The sequence below is a fragment of the Crocodylus porosus genome, unplaced genomic scaffold (assembly GCF_001723895.1).
Source record: "Crocodylus porosus isolate Cpor-Errol unplaced genomic scaffold, CroPor_comp1, whole genome shotgun sequence".
In the NCBI taxonomy this organism is placed as follows: domain Eukaryota; kingdom Metazoa; phylum Chordata; order Crocodylia; family Crocodylidae; genus Crocodylus; species Crocodylus porosus.
In genome coordinates, this window is record NW_017728950.1 from 16,130,625 (window position 1) to 16,151,842 (window position 21,218).

At 44.3% G+C, this 21,218-nt stretch overlaps 1 protein-coding gene across 1 annotated transcript in view; it reads left to right on the forward strand.

The window, feature by feature from the left end:
* Positions 1-2: 2 nt before the first annotated feature.
* Positions 3-21,218, forward strand: part of IGFBPL1 (insulin like growth factor binding protein like 1) — a gene marked incomplete at its 5' end in the record, with an annotated part of 45,712 nt that continues 24,496 nt past the window's right edge. Inside the window, one exon of the mRNA XM_019554712.1 lies at positions 3-141. Within this exon, the coding sequence (XP_019410257.1) occupies positions 3-141 (139 nt within the window). The remainder of the gene's footprint in view (positions 142-21,218) is intronic.

The window sequence follows — 21,218 nt, forward strand, 5'->3', positions numbered from 1 at the left end:
CGGGCGTGTGCGTGTGCAAGGAGGACGGCGCCGTGTGCGGCTCGGACGGGCGCTCCTACCGCAGCGTCTGCGCCCTGCGCCTGCACAGCTGGGCCGCCCGCCCGCGCCTGCACAAGGCGCACGACGGCGAGTGCAAGCTGGGTGAGTGCGGCGCGGGGCGCGGGGCGCGGGGGGAGGGAGGCCGGCAACCGCCTCCCGGCCCTAGCCAAGCTGGCAATCTGCCTAACCGCGAGGGAGGCTCTAACCTGGACCGAGGACTGCGGGACCCTTTTCCTGCCCCTCCTCTGGTCACGTCTCCGGGCAGAGTTTCACTGGGCAGTGTCCACTGGCCCCTTGGACTCGTTCAAGGGTGCTGTCCACTGTGCTCTGCTGCCAGTGTCCTCGGGGCACTGGTTTTGAAGCTTCCCTCCCATCCCTGTTTCATCTTGTTATCTGTCCCATGAATTCAGTGAACACATACCCAGTAGCCCCTGTGTCACCCAGTGGCAGAGAGTGGATGCTGAAAGGGAGAGTGAGCTGGGTGGGTGTGCCCAGGGTTGTTTTCTTTCCCCACAGTTCCTCCCACCCACCCCCACCCCCCGCAGCCTCCAGCATTTGGGGTCTAGGAAGCTGTGATTTAGATGTGGTCTCCCTAAATCCCATGCTCAATAACTAACATGGGCCATCAGCACCCACAGCAGTCCACAGAGGGCACTGGGGTTTGCAGGTGTCTGCCAGCTGCTGCACTGGAAGGGTGGTCAGTTCAAGCGTGTAGGCAGACGTTTGCAGGGGGAAACAGAGTCCGAGTCAGGTTTGCACCTGCAGAGAAGGAGCCAAGCAGAGGCTGGAGGTTGGGGAGGGGGTATCTGGTCATGTCTGGACAGTTCCTCATGGGGTGATGTGAGGAGGGTGCTTTGCCCATGTAATAACTGCCCATGCTGCAGAGATATAGCATTGTGTAAGCATTGCAATAGCTGCCCTGCTTACTTCTAGGTCTTGACACATTCTCTTCTTTCCTGCTCACCTAAATGGCCTTTTTGGACATCTATGGTGTATTTTTGGTACTTGCACATTCAGAGGTACTCTGTCTCTGGATGCATAGTCACACACATGTGGCTGACTACGTATACTGTATATCCAGACTGGCAGCAGCAAAGCATAGAATGAAACCTCCCATTGTTTCCCCACAGAAGGAACTGAGGAGGCCAGAGGTCCTGGATCATGCACACCTCACACCTAGAAAGGGGTTTTGAACTTAGGCCTTTTTGACTTTCCAGTGCAGCACTCAAACTCCCATGCAGCAAATCCACCATCCTTCAGCTCCTTCTCTGGCAATTCTTTTGAAGCCAGTACTGGGTAGCCATGAGCAGGGCCCAGAGGAAGAGAGCAAGCCAGAAGATGTGTGATTTTGTGAGCAGTGGTGACGCGTAGGGGGTGTACAGGGGTAAATGTGCATCCCCTGAGAGTGCTGGTGCACCCCCTGTCAAGCTGCGCTCCCAGTTTAGGTGACGGGCAGGGGCGCAGGCAAGAGTGCCAGTGCCCTCCCATGAGTGCCGGCCAGGGAGCGAGGCTAGCATCAAAAGTGACCGCGGCACTTCCGGAAGTGCCTCACTTACTGGTGATTGTGGGGAGGGGGCAGTTGCCCCCTCCCCCCCCGACTCAAGAGGCACCAGTCATCCATGTCTGTAAGGCAACTGCCAGCCTGGAAAGTGAGGCATTAATTCCGGTTAGGGCCTTTGTTCCCAGTGAAGCAGTAGCTTCCGCCTGCCCTGCCCTCCATCTTTCTTTTTCAAAACTATGTCAGTGGCTCTGCTTCAGAGGGAACACTGTAGAAGCACTGTAGAAGACAATGAGCAATGCCTGCCCTGTGGAGTGGTGGTTGGACTTCTGTGCTATGTTTAAGAAGCAAAAATTAGTCCTGGCACAAAACCCCTAAGGCCTCCAGCATTTCAGGAAGTGGTCAAACCTGATTTGTGATTAGAGTGTTGTGCTGGGAAATAAAAGAGGCTCTGGTTCACTTCCCATGGGGTAATAGGTTCCCAGGACTTCCAACATTCTGGGGAAGAAGAAAAGACTGCCCTTGGGGGAGACCAAGGGGGTGTACAGATACGAGTGGGTAGCCCTGGGACAGTGCTCCACCATGCTGACTATAGGAGCAGTACAACCACTAGGCAGTGCTTCTGGCTCCAGCCTCATTATCCCATGGATAGTGGGCTCAACTCAGCCTCAGAGCTGTCAGGTGTGTGTTACATTCTCACGTGTCCAGAGTCCTCTAAGTTCCTGCACAGAGTTCTGCATAGAAGTACTCCAGCCACTATTTTGGCTGGAGCATACCCCCCGGTCAGGGACCCTGCTATCCAGCCACTCTTATTCTCCAGGTAGTGCTAGCCAGCTGTGGGTTTCTACCTCCCACCTCAGTAACCTGAGATCAATATGCCACAGCACCCCTTGCTCTCATGAGTTTCCAACGCTTACAAGCCATATAAGTGGTGAAATGGGTTCACTCATTTTTGATGTTTTCCCTGAAAGAAATGTTTGATTTCCAAGCTGGCTGGACACACTCACACACAAAAGAAATGGTGTGTCTGAAAAAATTGGGTTAAGTGTTGCATGTTGTGGGCTTGGATCTGCAAAGGGCTGAGCAGTCACGACCCAAACCAGCAAGGCACTCGGGCATATCCTCAACTTTGACCTTATGAGATGAGACCATTAAAGTTAAGCATACTTTTAAAGTTAAGCATGAGCTGAAGTGCTTTTCTGAACTGCGCCAGCTGAGGGAGTAATACAGAAAAGGCCATTTGAGAGGATCAGGTAGTCAAACACTGAATGAGTTCATTTTAGAAGTTAGCAGTTTCATCTGTGGCAAAGTCATAATCCAAACATTTCAAGGTCTGTAGAAATCTTTCAATGCTAATTCTTTTGCTTGGTGAGTGACATTCCTAAACAATAACTTTTCTGAGTTTCTTTTCTTAAAATTATAAGATGCTTGTAGATGAGGGCACTTTCAAAATGTTCCTCTCCAGACACGCATGAGTAAGTTCTATCTCCAGTATTCAACTTACCCTTCCAATGAACTAACTCAGTGCAACTTTGTCCTTTTAGAGGCAAACATTTTCTAATCTGCAAGTGTTTCACAAACATTAGCCAGAGCATTTCAGAACATGATTCCAAATTATATGTAATTACTTCTAATACTGGAAAAAATGGCACTCTGCTTTTTTTTAATAGGACCGTGGCTCATACAGCTAACACTCTCAGTACTTATATAATTAATCTGAATTTTCAGAATTAGTAATTTGATAATAAAAATCCATGTAGGGCTAAAATTTAGCACACAAATACTCATCACATTAAAAACAAAATAAAAATAAGGGATGAAAATGAATTCCCCCACCACCACTGATCATTCCAGAAGTTCCTTGTATAGTAAAAACACACCACCACCCTCCAAAAGATTGTGAGATTTAGTGACTTTTTTTTAGCATTGATTCATAAGTGGAAGCTCTGATTATTTATTTTTAATAAACTGTAATTAGCAACTAATGGGTTGGAGCTGTAGTCACATCTGGTAGTTCAAAAAGTATTTTGTGCTGGCCAGGAGAGGATTTTGTTCCTTAAAACCTGGCATATAGAAATCTTTTCTGCACAGATTCTTAATGCATAGTTAGCATTTTTAGTAGATACACAGTTAAACTTCCATTAAATTAACCCCCTAGATAATTCTACCCTCTGTTGTTTTCCCAGAACACTGAATACGGCCCCATCCTCCGTGATCCAAATCTTAAACCCAGAACAAAGCCAAAAGCACAGGGGATCTCTGACAGACATTGACTCTCCTCTGCCCCCTCACAGCCCCACTAGCATTGCTACCCAGCTGCTCCCACAGCCTCAGTTCTGCATTTTCCCTGGGGACCATTGCACCTTGTCCCTAATGTGCAATTACAGACACACTGGGCATTACCCCAGCCTGGCTCCCCCAAAAAATCCTCCCCCAGTGCTGGGGAAGTAGCCTTTGAGCTCATTTGGCAGGCTTCCTCCTAGATCTGCTGCATGCTGGACATCCTGCCCTGCAGAGGGACAGGGGAGGGCATGGGGTACAGAACTTGCTCCTTATTGTGGTCTGTGTGGAGCCAAAGGGGTCTGTCTGAAAGCTTAAAACATGACCTTCAGAGGAGTGCAGTAGTCATCTGTCTGTGCTGTCCTGATGACAGGACACAAGCCAGGTAGTTCTGAGCATCTTGTACTCAGTCCTATCGAACTGGTCCAACAACAGCATGACTTGAAGAAGGGCTGTCAGCTTTCATGTTTTCTGCCCTTTCCCAGTCACCTCCCCTCCACAATGTTATTTAACTATTAGTGCTAGTTAATATTTTATTGCATCTTCTTCCTTTTGTTCCGGTAATGATAAAAATGCAGCCAAAGAGGGGTATATTTATGTATAAGTAAGTACCTCATTATAACCTAACCTAGGGGCACTAATTTATTCAGCTGTAATCAGTGGGGTAATTTTTAACAGTTCCCTATGGGACCCAGGCTGCGTGCAGGCTGGGCAGGCCTGGAGAACAGCTGCTTCCTTTACTGTTTGTAATCAAACCATTCCTTCTCATTTGTTTATTTTTTAATGAGCATCTCTGAAGCCTGTAGGGGGAAAAGAGCTCCTGAATTAAACGTGGTTTCTAGTTTCATTGTCTAGCATCCCTGACACAGCATAGATATATTTCAGAGACAAAATGGCATACTTGGAGGTCTGTTTAAAGTGTACAATCACCACTCTGGCTTTTAAATTTAGTTTCATAGTTGTTAGGGGCTGGAAGGGACCTTACACATCATCGGGTCCAGCCCCCCTGCACTTCTGGTATCTGAACTGGTATAATGGCACATGGGCTTACTGACAGCTTTGAATGATGGGGATATATGAACAGAGCTTACAGAATTCTGCTGCCTGCCTTTTCATCAACTCTAATTTCTAACAAATGTATTTATTAAAAGATTTTATAGCATTTTCCTGAGACAGGCGTGATTTCTACAATCCCACAGGAGGCTGAGCTTCTAAAGCAAGAGAATCTCCCAGGCTATGGGCTTTTTGAATGGCTCTTAGAATCCTTTGAGCCACTGACGCCCCAAGTGTTCTTTACAATGCTCTGCATATATCAAGAAATAAATTCCTGATCTCCTTTCATCTCTACCAGCGCTTTTCACACTCCCTTTAATCCTTTCGCTGACTCAACCAATAGGAGATTAGGCAAAAGATGTACTAATTCAGTGCCAGGGCAAACACAATTCAATACTCATAAGTTAGACTTGTGTTGGTTAGTTTCAATGAGCTTGGCTTTGTCTCCTCTTTTTCCTCATTATCTGTTTTTATGACTCTAATATGCTATAACAGGTTTCAATTATGCTCACTATGGTTAAAGTTGTAAATAAGTTCCTATTAAAACATCCTGTTTCAGACACTTAAAGGTAGGCATTTTTCATGTTTGGAGCATTCCTGGAAGTGAATATTTTATCTTGCTTTTTTAGAACTATTTGAGATAAATATATTTAGTCGCTTTTGAATTGTGTAGAGGGCAGAATACAATTGGTCTTTGCAAAACATGGACATAGTACTGTATATGCTTTTTTTTTCCTAATAGCACTACAGAAATGATGAGGTTAGAACTAACATCATATCTTAACATTCAGGCATTTGACATTATTTAATTAAAATTATTTGGCTATTTTAATCATTGGTTTAAGTCAGGGTGAGACTTCGTAAAACTAATTTAAAAATCTGTTAGAATGTTAGGTTAATATGCATAATGAACTCAATGACTACTGGATTTTTAACATGTACCAGTATTGGTGGGATATTTTATGTGAATTTTACCAAAACGTGAGCACCAAAAACCAAATGAAGTCCTGAAGACCTTTAAAAGAAGGTAATGCACCTTTATTCATGCAAATAGTCCTATTGATTTTAGGGGACTACTCCAAGCTTAACATTTAGCCTGTCTGTGCATAAGGCTCTGCAGTATTTAAGCTTATATTTATTGTATTTTTTGTTGCAAACATTTTGTGGTCTAAAATCTTGTCATTTAAAAAATAAACTTCTTTGAGAGAGACAGGCACACTTTTCAAAAATAAGCTACTTTGAGACTAGAATTATGTACTTCAGGGTGAGTTTGGGAATTGAAAAGCACCTCTGTGACTTGAAAGCACAATTCTCACTACCTTCTAGCTACGCAGAGGAATAGAGCCTGATCAGCGCCTTTCAGCTTTCTTTTCTCATGGAGTTCTTCCTATTGGAGGCGATGCAGGTTGTGAATACAGCGTGAGCTATTGCTTATTGCTCTAGTGTGTGTTTGTATATGGCTTGCATACTGAAGATGTTAATGATGAGTCTATGATGAGACTTGTCCTTTCAGCATAGACAGCCATTTTAAGGATGAAGCTTCATAGGAGAAAAATGTTGATGCAAAATCAGAAATCATACTATCCCATTAGAAAAGTACAAAACATACAGTAAAAACGAAAATAATAAAATACATGCAGTTAGGTATGCACCAAGCACAGAAAAATATCTCCTTTGCTACCAGAAAGGCTACAGACTGTACATCCCAAAGCAGCTGTCTTTGCTTGGCTCCAAGTGTGATCCCTCTTTTACTAGTATTATCTGTCCCCTAAAAGCCATGGAGGCTGATCTTGCAAAATGGATGTTCAACCAAGGCCTTGGGCTCTCAAATACGATGAGAGTTTGGAAATGGTAAATGTCATGACCCCCACCCCCTTATGTGGTGGACTTCCATCGGAAAGTGTGCTGGGGACATGTTTATTATACCTCCTCCATCCTTGCATTCACCTTAGGAGAGGAAGGGCAATAGGCAAATTTAGGAAAGGGATGCTACCTGGCTTCTGAGGGTGAGCCACCAAGCCTTGCTCCCTGTACTGCTGTTCCAGAGTCCATGGTGGCATGCAGTGGGACCTCACCTTTGGGGCGGATTCTAACCCATGGCCCATGCCCACTTCTGCACAGGTGAGTCCTGAGCTATCTCCTCTAGGGTGTAAAATGGGAGGATAAGTTGTTGTGGTGAGTCTCAGAGCTTCCAGTGGGATTTTTCCTGTAGGAGAGAGCAATAAAATCCCTTTGGGAGCTGAGCAGGCTCATTGCCTCTGAAAATCATCAAGGTTTAGTATCCTTCCCAGTGCCAACATCTAGCTCGACCAGAAGATGTAAGCTTTGCCAGAAGTCGTTGGGTGAGTTACACAGGTAGTCAAACTGCGTGCTCTAGTAGTACCTTCCAGTCAAGCCAGGGATCATTCATGCTGGAATTTGGTGCTTTACTGCCACTGCCCAGGCTTGGAAGTGTTGGTTTCTTCCAGGTCTTGGTGCATCTTTGTTCAGGGGCTGACTTTCAGAAAGGCTGACCATCATCAGAAATTCTGTGGTTTTGTTGATTAGGCCTTGCCTGACGATCAGACTTCTCTTAAGAGTTTCTGTCTAGTGGTGAACATGTAGCTATTAAACAGAGTTCCCATACCCTTGCAGTCAGGACATTTCCACAGTCTCCTTCAGGCTTCATTCTTTCTTCAGTTACTTTGTTTCTTTAATGTTTTATTTTAAAGTCTTCATTAGATCAGCCTGATGGGGGGTCGGACTTGATGATCTACTGAGGTCTCTTCCAATGCAAACATCTATGAATCTATGATGGTTGTTCAGTTTACTAGACAAGGGCACTAAGTGTTAGGCTGAGTACTCCATGACAGTTTAGCCTATGAAAATCTACAGAAATCCTTTAATATATCAGCATCAGCAAGTAAAGTTGCTTGAATTTGTTGCATAAAGCAGAAAGAACAGTGCATGCACTAAGCATGAGGGGAAAATGTGTGTGCATTCATGCTATGGAAATTAAGGAAGGTGTCTTGCTTTCACCCTGGAGTGGTCTGAATTCCTGCTGCTTGCTGGCAGCCCATTCTAGTGGCTTAATAATGTTATTCAGAGCAATGTGTGTCAATGCATGCATGCTCTTGGACTAAAAAGACACTGCTGCCCAAAACAGTCAAAATGTTTTCACCCTTTCAAGTATGCTGCCAGCTCGCTCTGCGCAAAAATGCTCTGAAACAACTTGCACTCAGTGCCATGGTTCACACTTGGGAATAAGCATCTAAAATCAGCAAGAAGTGAAGGTAGTTTACTGACCAGGGGATATCTTCCACAGGTTTTGTCTGCTTGCTAGGAAATACCAAAATTAAAGACAGAGTACTTAGACCCCTGGTTTCTTCATGTATTTTTTTTTATTAAATATCTTTGGCTTATTTTGTAATCTAGCCCTCTTTTAAGGAAACCCAAATGACAAATACAAAATTAGTCCCCTGTTTTACTATGGAATTCAGCACTAATGTCTGTAGTTTGCTTGTGACCAGAAAGAACATGGAACAGCTATCTTCAGCTGGGCTTGTGAAGGGTTTCCATTCTGCCTCTAGTTTTAGAGGGGTGTCAGTTTCCCATTAAATTTCTCCAGGCCAAACCCTAGCATACAAACCTGTACTTGGGAAGTACATGCATTTTACAGGGATTGGAAATCAAATTCCCTCTCACTGGCCTGCAATCCTTCAATTGCCTGTTTGCATATAGATGTGGATGTAATCTGAGGTAAGCATGTGACCTTAATTCCCATATGCCTGCCATGGCTTTCAGGACATGTTGAGAATGGGGTTTTGATCCAACTTTGAATTTCCTGGGTTTTTGGTTTTTGTTTTGGTTGTTTGGAGTTGTTTTTTTTTTATTTGGGCCCCAATTCTAACAATATTTAAACAAAGTTTTCATTAGTTTATTTTGGTAATAAAACAAAGTGCTGTTACATACAGCATCTGTAGGACTTGTTAACTATTTAATGTTATTGTTTCCATAAATGTATAATGAGCAACTCATCATTCTATTTTATTCAGGGTAACTGAAGCCTGCCATGTTTATCACCTGATATTTCCGTTCACAGTAATTTAGGATTCAGTGTCAGGCATACTAAAATAGAAGAGTAGAAGGTTACATAAGGGCAATGTTTTACACAAGTAACTTCCTGCAAGTGGATACTAAAGGCAAAATCCTAAAGCAAAACATTGTATTAGTGTTATCATTGACAAAAGCCTAAGCCAAAACACAGAAAACTGTAATAATGTAAACGTTAAACACATGCCTCAGTGACCATTAAAATAATGTTCAGTCTTGATGGACAGTTACTTCATTCCAATTTATTGAGTATATAACTAGTGTAAACTGCACCTATACTCACTTGCCCAAAGCAAAATGCTGCATTTAAGATGCAGAACTCTGATGATGTTGCAGAGAAAATGACATTGTATGATCTCAGCAAAGTGACATTAGTATGATGTGTTTTTATAGATGCAGGATTTTGTTATTTTCTGTGTTCCTTTTTATTGCAATACTGAGTGTCAGGGACAAAACTTTTCCTGTTTAATTCACTTACAAGGGCAGCATCTCTTGCAGATGTGAAAAATTAAAGGAACTGCTTCCAAAGTTAAATATATATACTTGAAAAGTCTAAGTAACACTAAGTAACACTTACAGATAAGACTGTATAAACCAAGGGTTGATGCCCTACAGCCCAGGGACTAGATTTGGCCCATGGACATAGGGCATTAGTGGCATTCAGTGGCAGGGACTTCAGCTGTGTGTGCTCCCTATGCTGCTCTGGGGACAGGTGTCAACTGCCAGTCCATGGAAGATGCAAGACACAGGATTTGTTTGGTAATAGATTTTATTCAACCAATTGTTTCTGCTTCTTTATTGTACTCGGGGAAGGGCATTTTGTGGCTACAACCTTGTCTAACATTTCTCCCAATTAGAATGTTGATTTACTAAAAGAAATTGCCAAATAAAACTTGCTTATTTTGTAGGTACATCTGCCTGTGCCCACAGACTTCTTTTTCCTGGAGACCTTTCATTTACATATTGACCCAAGAGTTTTAGATGTGTAGGCTGAGCGCCCAGGGCAATAATTATTGATTTGACTATATTAAGTGTATCTGACACTCCAAGGGTTTTTTTAAAGCACTACATACAGAGAAAGAAAGTACAAATTAACAGCATATGACTTTTTTCAAATTGTTTGTTCAACCCCAATATCCCACATCTCTTCTAAAAAAAACCTTGAAGAAACACATAATTTTGCATAATGACCTGAAGTCTAACTGACTTAGTCTCAGTAGAAAGAAATGAGGCAACAAGAGGAAGATCAGGGAAAGTGTGGGTCCCTTACTGAATGGGGAAGGCAACCTAGTAACAGATAATGAGGAAAATGCTGAAGTACTCGATGCCTTTTTTACTTTAGTCTTTGCAGGCAAGGTCAGCTCCCAGACTACTGAACCTGGAAGCACAGTTTGGGGAAACGGTGAGCAGCCTGCTGTAGTGAAAGAACAGGTTAGGGACTATTTAGAAAAACTGGATGTGTACAAATCCATGGGGCCAGATGCAATGCAACCAAGGGTGCTGAGGGAATTGTGACTAGAGCAAATGTGACTAGAGCTGCTGGCCATTATCTCTGAAAATGTATGGCAATCAGAAGAGGTCTCAGGCAATTGGAAAAGGTCAAATATAGTGTCCATTTTTATGAAAGGGAAGAAGAAAGACCCAAGGATTACAGACTGGTGAGCCCCACCTCAGTCCCTGGAAAGATCTGGAAGCAGGTCCTCAAGGAATCCATTTCTAAGCACTTGGAGAAGAAGAAAGTGATTAGGAACAGCCAGCTTGGATTCACCAAGGGCAAGTTATGCCTGACTGAACTAATTGCCTTCTATGACAAGATGACTGGCTCTGTGGATGTGGGGAGAGCAGTGGGTATGATATACTTTGACTTGGACTATTGCAAGGCTTGTGATACTGTTGCCCACAACATTCTCACAAGCAAGCTAAGGAAGCATAGGTTGGATGAGTAGACTGTAAGGTAGATAGAAAACTGGATGGATTGTAGAACTGAAAGGGTAGTAATCAATGGCTCAATTTCTCATTTACAGCCAGTATCAAGTGGAATGCCCCAGGGGTCAGTCCTAGGGCCAGTTTTGTTTAATATCTTCACCAATGATATGAAAGCTGGGATGAAGTGCACCCTCGCAAGTTTGAGGATGACACCAAGCTCAAGGGAGTAGTAGATACGCTGGAGGGTAGGGGTAGGGTTCAGAGAGCCCTCAATAAATTGGAGGATTAAACCAAAAGAAACTTCATGAGGTTCAGTAAAGATAAGTGCAAATTCCTTCACTTAGGACAGAACAATCCCATACACTGATGTAAGCTGGGGACTGACTGGCTAAGCAGAAGCTCTGCAGGAAAGGACTTGGGAGTTATAGTGGACAGTAAGCTAAGTACAAGCCACCAGTATGATCTTGTGAAAAAAACTAACAGCATACTGAGTTGCTTTAGTTTGAGCATTGCCAGCAGATCGAGGGAAGTGATTCTTCCCCTCTATTCATCAATGGTGAGGCCACATCTGGAGAACTGTGTCCAGTTTTGGGTCCCCCAATACAGAAAGGTTGTGGACAAATTGAAGAGAGTACAACAGAAAGCAATGAAAATGGTTAGGGGACTGAGGAATGTGACTTAAGAGGAGAGGATGAAGGAACTGGGCTTATTTAGTCTGGAGAAGACTGAGATGGGATTTAATAGCAGCTTTTCTGACTACCTGAATGGGGGTTGCAAAGTGGATGGAGCTGGACTGTTCTCAGCGGTGGCAGATGACAGAACAAGGAGCAATGGTCTCAAGTTGCAGCAAAGGAAGTTTAAGTTAGATACCAGGAAAAACTTTCTCACGGGGAGGGTAGTAAAGCACTGGAACAGATTGCCCAGAGAGGTGGTGGAATCTCCATCCTTGGAGGTTTTCAAGACGTGGCTAGACAAAGCCTTGGCTGGGATGATCTAGTTGGGGATGGTCCTGCCAGTGCCATAACAAGGGTGGGGGCCAAGCAGGGCAACTGCCCCAGGTACCAACACAAAGTGGCACCAATAAGCGGGGTGGGACACAGGATGGAGCTGCGAGCAGCTCATTTGGGGGTGTATGCAAGCATGGGATGTGTGTGCCCCTCATATTTGTGCACAAGACGAGGGTAGCTTGCCACTGCGGACTTTGCCCCGGGCACCAAACTTTGCTGCTATGTCACCGGGTCCTGCTTTGAGCAGGGGGTTGGAGTAGATGACCTCCTGAGGTCCCTTCCAACCCTAATTTTCTATGATTCTATGATTTCTAAATGAGAAGGGCCATTCTATGATTTAGCACAAGCAACTGAGTGATTAGGACACTCACAGGAAACAAGAGATATGTGTTCTGCACCCATGATTCTCAAAAGGGTTTCCACAGCATCATAGGTTGCCACATGGTGTCATATATAATATTAGTCCCTTTAGGTGTGCAAACACATACACTGGTTTCACAATATAAACCCAGATACTTCCATTAGGAATTCAAAGTGTCAAAAGTATTCTGTCCCGTTGTGGTCTTTTTGAGTTCTTTGCAATATAAAAATTGCTCTATATTTTTATAGTCAAAAAACAATTGGAAACTCAGAGGTGGCTTTTTCCAAAAGGATGCCTTGAATCTAAGGAAGTTGAAACCCACTGCTCTAAACACTTCTGTTTCAGAAGAAGATTTAACCTGCATGTCTCTGACTTCCAGTCTACTGTTTAAACTACCAAGCCACACAGGTCAGGCACTCCCTCTCCAGTCCTCCTCTAATGCAAGAAGCCACTTTGGCATCTAATACACATAAATCATAGGTTTTTCCCCAGTAGAATTCCTTAATGTATTTTTGCCCAGTCTACACACATTCAGAGCCACATACTGCCTAACGTATGCGCAGCCTACTGAACAACTGCCAAAAATGACCATTCTGCTGCTGGAAACCGCCATTTAGGTGTTTAAAGTACAATGGGATTCTGCCCGTTCATTTTCGAGGTCCAGAGACCCCTTAGATTTAGGTGCATATGGCCGTCGGTGTTTGTCAAGTTAGGGCATATTGGTTACCTGGTGGTAGTAGCCCACAGGCTGTTTATTAAGCTGTTCTCCGCAAAACGGGTCTACATGTGACGCTGCATCACCGTAGCAATGTGCTATGGCAACGTAGCGCCCATGGGCAAAAAACATGACGCCAGAGCTGTGTTGCTGTAGTGACACATTCTCTTGTTATAGTGCATGACTAGAGCAATGTAATGCCGAAAAATAACCATGTGCACAGGGCAGTTACTGCACCGTCTTTTAGTACTTCTAAAAGGAAGTACTGAATGACAATGCAGTAACAACGGTGCTATTCCACAGTTTTGCACTAGCATATGTGTCACTTGCTTTAATTCAGTTGTCAAAGTAGAGAGTTGTGTGTGTGGCTGTTGCTTGGGCTTGTTTGGGGTTTTGTTGGTGGAGAACAGAAAGCAGGGTGCTGTGACTGTCACCTTGATGAACCTTTTTCCCCATGGCCAGAGTGGAAAGGCTGGCAGTGTTCCCCACATTAGACAGGCCCAGGATTAACATAATCTCTGTGACTGGAACCCTTCAGCTGAGAATGCCTTATCTCTACCTCTCACATGCTTCATCTTAGACTTTATGAGCTGCATTTTCCCAGAGGCACTGAGTTCTCTTGGCAGTTCAAAGATAGGAACACAGCCTGTGTGATGGAGTTGGGACTGACACTGGAGACTCTGTAGAGCCAGCAGAGAGCTCACAGTGTCCTAGGCCAGGGAGCAGATGGACAGCCACAGTATCTTTATCAGCTAATGCCTTTCTATATTTCAAAGTTGGCTTCTGATACGACAAACGGAAGATTTGGGGTGGGGGTGGTGGATATAGAAGTAGATGGCAACTTGGGCAGTAGCATACATTAGATGATTGAATACAAGATCCTGAGGAATGAAAGGATGGAGAGCAGCAGTGTAAGGACTCTGGATTTCAGAAAAGCAGACTTCAACTCACTCAGGGAATTGAGGGGCAGGATCCCCTGGGAGGCTACTCTGAGGGAGAAAGGAGTCCAGGAGAGCTGGTCATATTCAGGATCTTGTATTCAATCATCTAATATATGCTACTGCCCAAATGGCCATCTACTTCTATATCCCCCTCCCCCCCCGCCAGTTTTTCTATTTGTTGTATCAGAAGCCAAGTTTGAAATACAGAAAGGCATCAGCTGTTAAAGATAGTGTCGCTCTCCATCTGCTCCCAGGCCTAGGCCACTGTGAATTCTCTGCTGTAGGCAGAGAGCTCATGTAGACATTGGTGTTAGAAGCAGACTGGGCAAGTTTCCCGATGACACCAAACTCTGGGGTAAAGCATCTGCACCTGAGGATAGGCTGGTGATCGAGGCCAACCTTGACAGGCTCAGAAAATAGGCAGATATAAACCTGATGACATTCAATACAGAAAAATGCAAGGTACTCCACCTTGGGGGAAAAAACCGGATCACACTTACAGGCTCACCACGGCTGAAAGGGACTTGGGGGTCATGATTGACCACAAGATGAACATGAGCCACCAATGTGATGTCACAGCTGGTAAAGCAAACAAAACTCTGGCTTGCATCCATAGATGCTTCTCAAACAAATCTCAGGATGTCATCTTCCCACTGTACTTGGCCTTGATTAGGCCACAGCTGGAGTACAGCATCCAATTCTGGACTCCACAATTTAAAAAGGATGTGGACAAGCTTGAGAGAGTCCAAAGGACAGCCATGCACATGATAAGAAGGCAAGAGAACAGGCCTTACGAGGAGAGGCTGAGAGCCATGCGACTCTTCAGCCTGGAAAAGCGAAGGCTCAGGGGTGATTTAGTGGCTGCCTATAAGTATATAAGGGGTGTACGTCAGGATCTGGGGGAACACCTGTTCACCCGAGCACCCCAAGGGATGACAAGGTCAAACAGTCACAAACTCCTCCAAGACCATTTTAGGCTGGACATAAGGAAAAAACGTCTTTACTGTCTGAGCCCCCAAGGCCTGGAATAGACTGCCTCCAAAGGTGGTGCAAGCACCTATTCTGGACTCTTTTAAGAAACATTTGGATGCCTATCTTGCTGGGATCCTTTGACCCTAGCTGACTTCCTGCCCTTGGGGCAGGGGGCTGGACTTGATGATCTTCTGGGGTCCCTTCCAGCTCTAATGTCTATGGAATCTATTAAATATTTTAAAGAAAACTTACTGAAGGCATAGGAACAAACCATCATGATGTGCAAGAAGACTACCAAGTATGGCAGAAGAGCAACTTGGCTTATCAGGGAACTCTTCAGTGAGCTAAAACACAAAGAAAGCTTACAAGATGCGAAAACTTGGACAAATGACTAGGGAGGAGTATAAGAATATTACTCAGTCATGCCAAGTTGAAATCAGGAGGCCAAAGCACAACTGGAGTGGCAGCTAGCAAGGAACATGAAGTGTAACAAGATGGGTTTCTAGAAGTATATCAGCAACAAGAAGATCAGGGAAAGTGTGGGTCCCTTACTGAATGTGAGAGGCAACCTAATGACAGATGATATAGAAAAGGCTGAAGTATTCAATGCCTTTTTTACCTCAGTCTTCATAGGCAAGATCATCTCCCAGACTACTGAGCCTGGCAGCACAGTTTGGGGAAACAGTAAGCAGCTAAGAGTGGCAAAAGAACAAGTTAAGGACTACTTAGAAAAGTTGGATGTGTACAAGTCCATGGGGCTGGATGCAATGCACCTGAGAGTGCTGAGGAAGTTGGGCAATGTGATTGGAGAGCCACTGGCCATTATCTCTGAAAACTCATAGTGATCAGGAGAGGTCCCAGATGATTGGAAAATGGCAAATACAGTGTCCATCTTTAAGAAAGGGAAGAAGGAGAATCCAGACAACTACAAACCAGTTAGCTTCATCTCAGTCCCTGGACAAATCATGGAGCAGGCCCTCAAGTAATCCGTTTCTAAGCACTTGGAGAAGAAGAAGGTGATTAAGAACAGTCAGCATGGATTCACCAAGGGCAAGCCATGCCTGACCAACCTGGTTTCTTTCTATGATGATATGAGTGACTCTATGGATGCACGGAGAGAGGGAGATGTGATACACCTTGACTTCTAACCTGGCTCTTGATACTGTCTTTCACAACATTCTCACAAACAAGCCGAGAAAGTACAGGGTGGATGAATAGATTATGAGGTGGATAGAAAAGTGCCTGGATCATCACCCTCAGAGGGTAGTATTAAATGGCTTGCTTTCTAGTTGGCAGCCAGTATCAAGTAGAAAGTCCTAGGTTTGGTCCTGAGGCCAGTTTTGTTCAATGTCTTCATCAATGATCTGGAAGATGGTATATTGTGTACCTTCAGCAAGTTTGTGGATGACACCAAGCTGGAGAGAATAGTAGATACACTGGAGTAAGGCTAGGATTCAAAGAGACCTAGAAAAATTGAAGGATTGGACCAAACAATCTCAAGAAGTTCAATAAGGACAAGTGCCAAGCCCTGTATTTAAAATGAAATACTCCCATGCACCAGTAGAGGCTGGGAACTGACTGGCTAAGCAGCAGTTCTATAGAAAAGGACTCGGGGGTTACAGTGGACAATAAGCTGAATGTGAGCCAGAAGTGTGCCCTGGTAGCAAAGAAGGCTAATAGCATACTGGGCTGCATTAGTAGGAGTGTTGTGAGGAGATCAAAGGAAGTGATTCTTCCCCTCTGTTCAGCAATAGTGAGGCCTCATCTGCAGTACTGTGTCCAGTTTTGGGTCCCCCACTACAGACAGGATGTGGACAAATTGGAGAGAGTCCAGCAGAGGGCAGTGAAAATGGTTAGAGGGTGAGGCACATGATTTATGAAGAGAGGCTAAGGGAACTGGGCTCATTTAGTCTGGGGAAGAGAAGAGTGAGCACAGATTTAATCACACCCTTCAACTACCTGAAGGGGGGTTCCAAAGAGGATGGAGCTAGACTATTCTCTGTGGTGGCAGGTGACAGAACAAGAAACAATGGTCTCAAGTTGCAGCAAGGGAAGTTTTGGTTGGATATCAGGAAAAACTTTATCACTAGGAGGGTAGCGAAGTACTAAGTTTACCCAGAGAGGTTGTGGAATCTCCATCCTTGGAGGTTTTTATGATGAGGGTAAACAAAGCTTTGACTGGGATGATCTAATTGGGGCTGGTGCTGCTTTGAGCAGGAGTTTGAACTAGGTGACCTCCTGAGGTCCCTTCCAACCCTGGTTTTCTGTGATTCTATGGAATGGTACCAGTCCAGCCAGCATATGAATCCACTTGGCCAGGCTCTGGCCTAAGAGAAAAATAATGACTTTTCCTAGAGAACCAGAGATAAAAAAGGGTTTTTTGCTACTATTGCCACCTGGTCCTATAAGCTCATGGACAAGAGCCAAACAGAGGACCCTCAACCTTGCAGCATGTTGTTGAACATATGCTGTATGCTGTGGTGGGAAAGGAAAACAGCATTCCAGCTCGAGAGCAGCACCATTGCAGTCTTGCCCAAGTGAGTAGAGCCAGCCTCACTTCTCCTGGGAGCTGTTCTCTTGTCAGTATTGTGATAATAATTGCATTACTGAAGTTTTTATTTTGGATTGCTAGACACTTTCAGCAAGTCTTATGGCTCAGCCACTGTATGAAGTCATCCTAAGGCAAGGATTAATGGAATTCAAATGGACTGCTGCAAGTGCACACTAGATTCTTGTTTGGCAACCTCAGCAGGAGTCTTGAGCCAAACAAAATTAGGAAGCATTTTGGATGCTAAGCTAATTGAAACTGGAGACTGCCCCAGTACACTATGTAAATAGTGGACCTTTCAGTTAAAGCTGTTGCTGCAAGAGTTTAACGTAAATTAAAAACCAGAGTTTCTCCAGCCACAGGCTGTTGTGCTGTCGTATTCAGATTTGCAGTGTGTTACTAAGTAACTCAGAGGACTTGAATACCACTCTGTAAATGAGACAAAGAGGAGGCCTTCACGCATGAAAGCGATTCAAATGCAATTCGGCTTCCAGTGCAGCCTCACAGTTAGCTGAATTAAGCTATTTAATGTTTGGCATTAGAACTTTAATTTCAATAGTGATTAGCATAGATCATTAGCATTATCCGTTTTATTCGTGTGGCTGATTAGGTACAAATCTGGTTATGTTTCCAGACTGTATATAGTACACAAAGATGGACTGTTACAAATATCTTGAACTTCACAAAACTATTAGGTTTCCCATTATCTTTTTTAATTAAAATGTTTTATCATGAAACAATCATCAACATATCAGCAGACTGTAACCACTGCTGCTATTAACATAAAAATCCCTATTAAAACATCAGTCAGAGGCCTTGCCAAATGGCTCTTGCATATGCTCAAAGACATCACAATTTCTGAATATTTTCCATTCTGGCTGTCAAAGAATGAATGTCTTGGCATTCAGCAAGATGTTTCCTACCACCCCAGCCCAATGAAATGCTTTTCTCAGCTGCCATTTGTGACTCTTATTCTGTTCTCAAGGGCAAGTACACAACTGCCATAGGCTTTGAACATTTTCAGTTGCATTGTCTATGTATGGGATTTTCCATGGTACTACTCATTCTAGTCCCTGAGCAGTGGGACCGGGTTACACATGCACTTTGGGAGCAAGAGACTATCTCTTACTTTGTTTGGATGGGGCAGAGGCAGAGATTAAAGCTAGGTCTCTCACCAAAGTCTTTATTCTTAAAATCACCCTCAGTCACTCTCTCTCATACTTTCAACGGTGGGTGCCCAGCAGAGACCAGCCACTGTGGTTTTATTGAGTGGATGGACAACAAAATGACAGATGAAATTCAGTGTTGTTAAGTACCAAGTGATGCACATGTGAAAGAATAACCTAAGATGCACATACACAGTGATGGGATTTGCATTAACTGCTGCTTTCTCAGGAAAGGATCTTGGAATTATTGTGGATAGTTCTGTGAACACATTGGGTCAGTGCTTAGGCACTGTCAAGCAGGCAAATATAACATTAGGAATTATTAAGAGGGAAAATGAAAGCAAAACAGAAAACATCATTATGGCATTGTATAAACCAGTGTTTCTCAACCTTTTCAAACTTAAGGCATCCCTTGATAAACTCAAGGCACCCTTTGGAAAACACCAGTTCTTAATTTTCACTCATTTTTGACCAAAGAACTGAAAGACTACCACAGGTCAGAATGTTTCTGCGTCTATGAATTCCTATTACAAATCTCTGGGTTTATTTTGTAAATTGTGTAGGTGTTTGCACATAACAGTGCTAATATGGTGCAGCAGCCCATGGCACCCCCAAAAAGGATCGTGTTCCATCCCAATGTGCTATGGCCCTCTGGTTGAGAATCACTGGTCTTACCCATCTCAGCCAAGTGTTTGTCTAAACTGCTGTTAAAACCTTCCAAGGACGGAGATTCCACCATTTTTCTGGGTAGCCTATTCCTATATTTAACCACCTTGCTGCAATTGAAGACCACTGTTCCTTGTCCTGTCACCTGCAGCCACAGAGAATAATCTATCTTCATCCTTTTTATAACCACCCTTCACGTATTTGAAGATTACTGTCAAATCCTCCTCAGTCTTCTCTTCTACTAACTAAATAATTCTAGTTCTTTCAGCTTTTCCTCATAAGTCATATTTTCCCAGACTGCTAATCATTTTTTAAATCACTTCCCTGACTTGCAAGTGATGATCCAATTAATAAAGCCTAGTATTCTATTGGACTATTTTGCAATAAGAGCGCACTGTTGGTTCATTTTCAGCTTATGGTCCTCTGTAACCCCCATGTCCTTTTCTGCACTACCGCAATCTAGCGAATCATTCCCCAGTCTGAATGAATGCAAAGCAGTTGTTTCATCCCAAGTGCAGGACTTTGTACTTGTCCTTATTGAATTTCATTTGAGGGAACTATTTCAAAACAATTCTCTGGTTTATCAAGGTCTTTCTGAATCTTTGTATTGGACAAATTTATGCAGTTCTACCCATTAGTGGTACTAAACATGGTAGCTAAGGGTGTCACTTCCAAATGGCAAATAAAACTCTTGTGGCAGAGGCAATATCTTTTATTACACCAACTAAATAGTAGCAAAATAATTTCTTTCTCTGCAACCTGTGCAAGATGAAGTTTCATTTCTACCTGGGAGAACTTCAGTTTCTTCAATTTCTTTGCCTCCATTTTCCTGAGCAGGGACCGGATCAGCCCCCCCACTGGGCTCCCCACAGGCCCCAGGGGAGGTGCACCTAGGCCAAGGGTTAGTGAGTCAGGGAACTTCTGGAGGGACTGGATGTATTTAAATCAGCAGGTCCTGACGATCTCCACCCCAGAGCGCTGAGGGAATTAGCTGAGGTCATTGCTGGACCCCTGGCACGGCTTTACGAGCACTCGTGGTGCTCTGGTGTGGTGCCAGAGGAGTGGAAAAGGGCCAGTGTGGTTCCCATCTTCAGAAAAGGGAGGAAGGAGGATCCAGGAAACTATAGGTCAGTTAGTCTTACCTCGATCCTGGGCAAGCTTTTTGAGAGCATTATCATGGCTCATGTCCACGAGGGGCCTGTGGGGGAGGTTATGCTTAGGGGCAACCAACATGGGTTCATTAGCGGCAGGTCCTGTCAGACCAACCTGGTGGCCTTCTATGACCAGGTCACAAAATCCTTGGATACAGGGGTAGCAGTGGATGTAGTCTTTCTGGTCTTTAGGAAGGCCTTCGACACTGTCTCTCACCCCGTTCTCATTAAGAAACTGGGGGGCTGTGGTGTCAACACCTACACAGTCAAATGGGTCACCAACCGGCTGGAGGGCTGCACCCAGAGAGTGGTGGTGGATGGGTCATTTTCAACCTTGAGGGATGTGAGCAGTGGGGTCCCCCAGGGCTCGGTCCTCAGGCCCACACTGTTCAACATCTTCATCAGTGACTTGGACAAGGGGGTACAAAGCACCCTGTTCAAATTTGCTGATGACACTAAGATGTGGGGGATGTGGGCACGCCAGAAGGGAGGAAAAGGCTGCAATCAGACCTAGACAGGTTACAGGGGTGGGCAGATGAGAACACGATGGGTTTCAACACTGACAAGTGCAAGGTAATGCACCTGGGGAGGAAGAACCATCAGCATACCTACAGGCTGGGGAACTCCCTTCTTGTCAGCACGGAGGCAGAAAGGGATCTGGGGGTCATTATTGATGCCAAGATGAACATGGGCCCACAGTGTGGGAACGCAGTCAGGAAAGCCAAGCATACCTTGTCATCCATCCACAGATGCAGCTCGAGCAGGTCCAAGGAGGTGATCCTCCCCCTCTATGCAGCACTGGT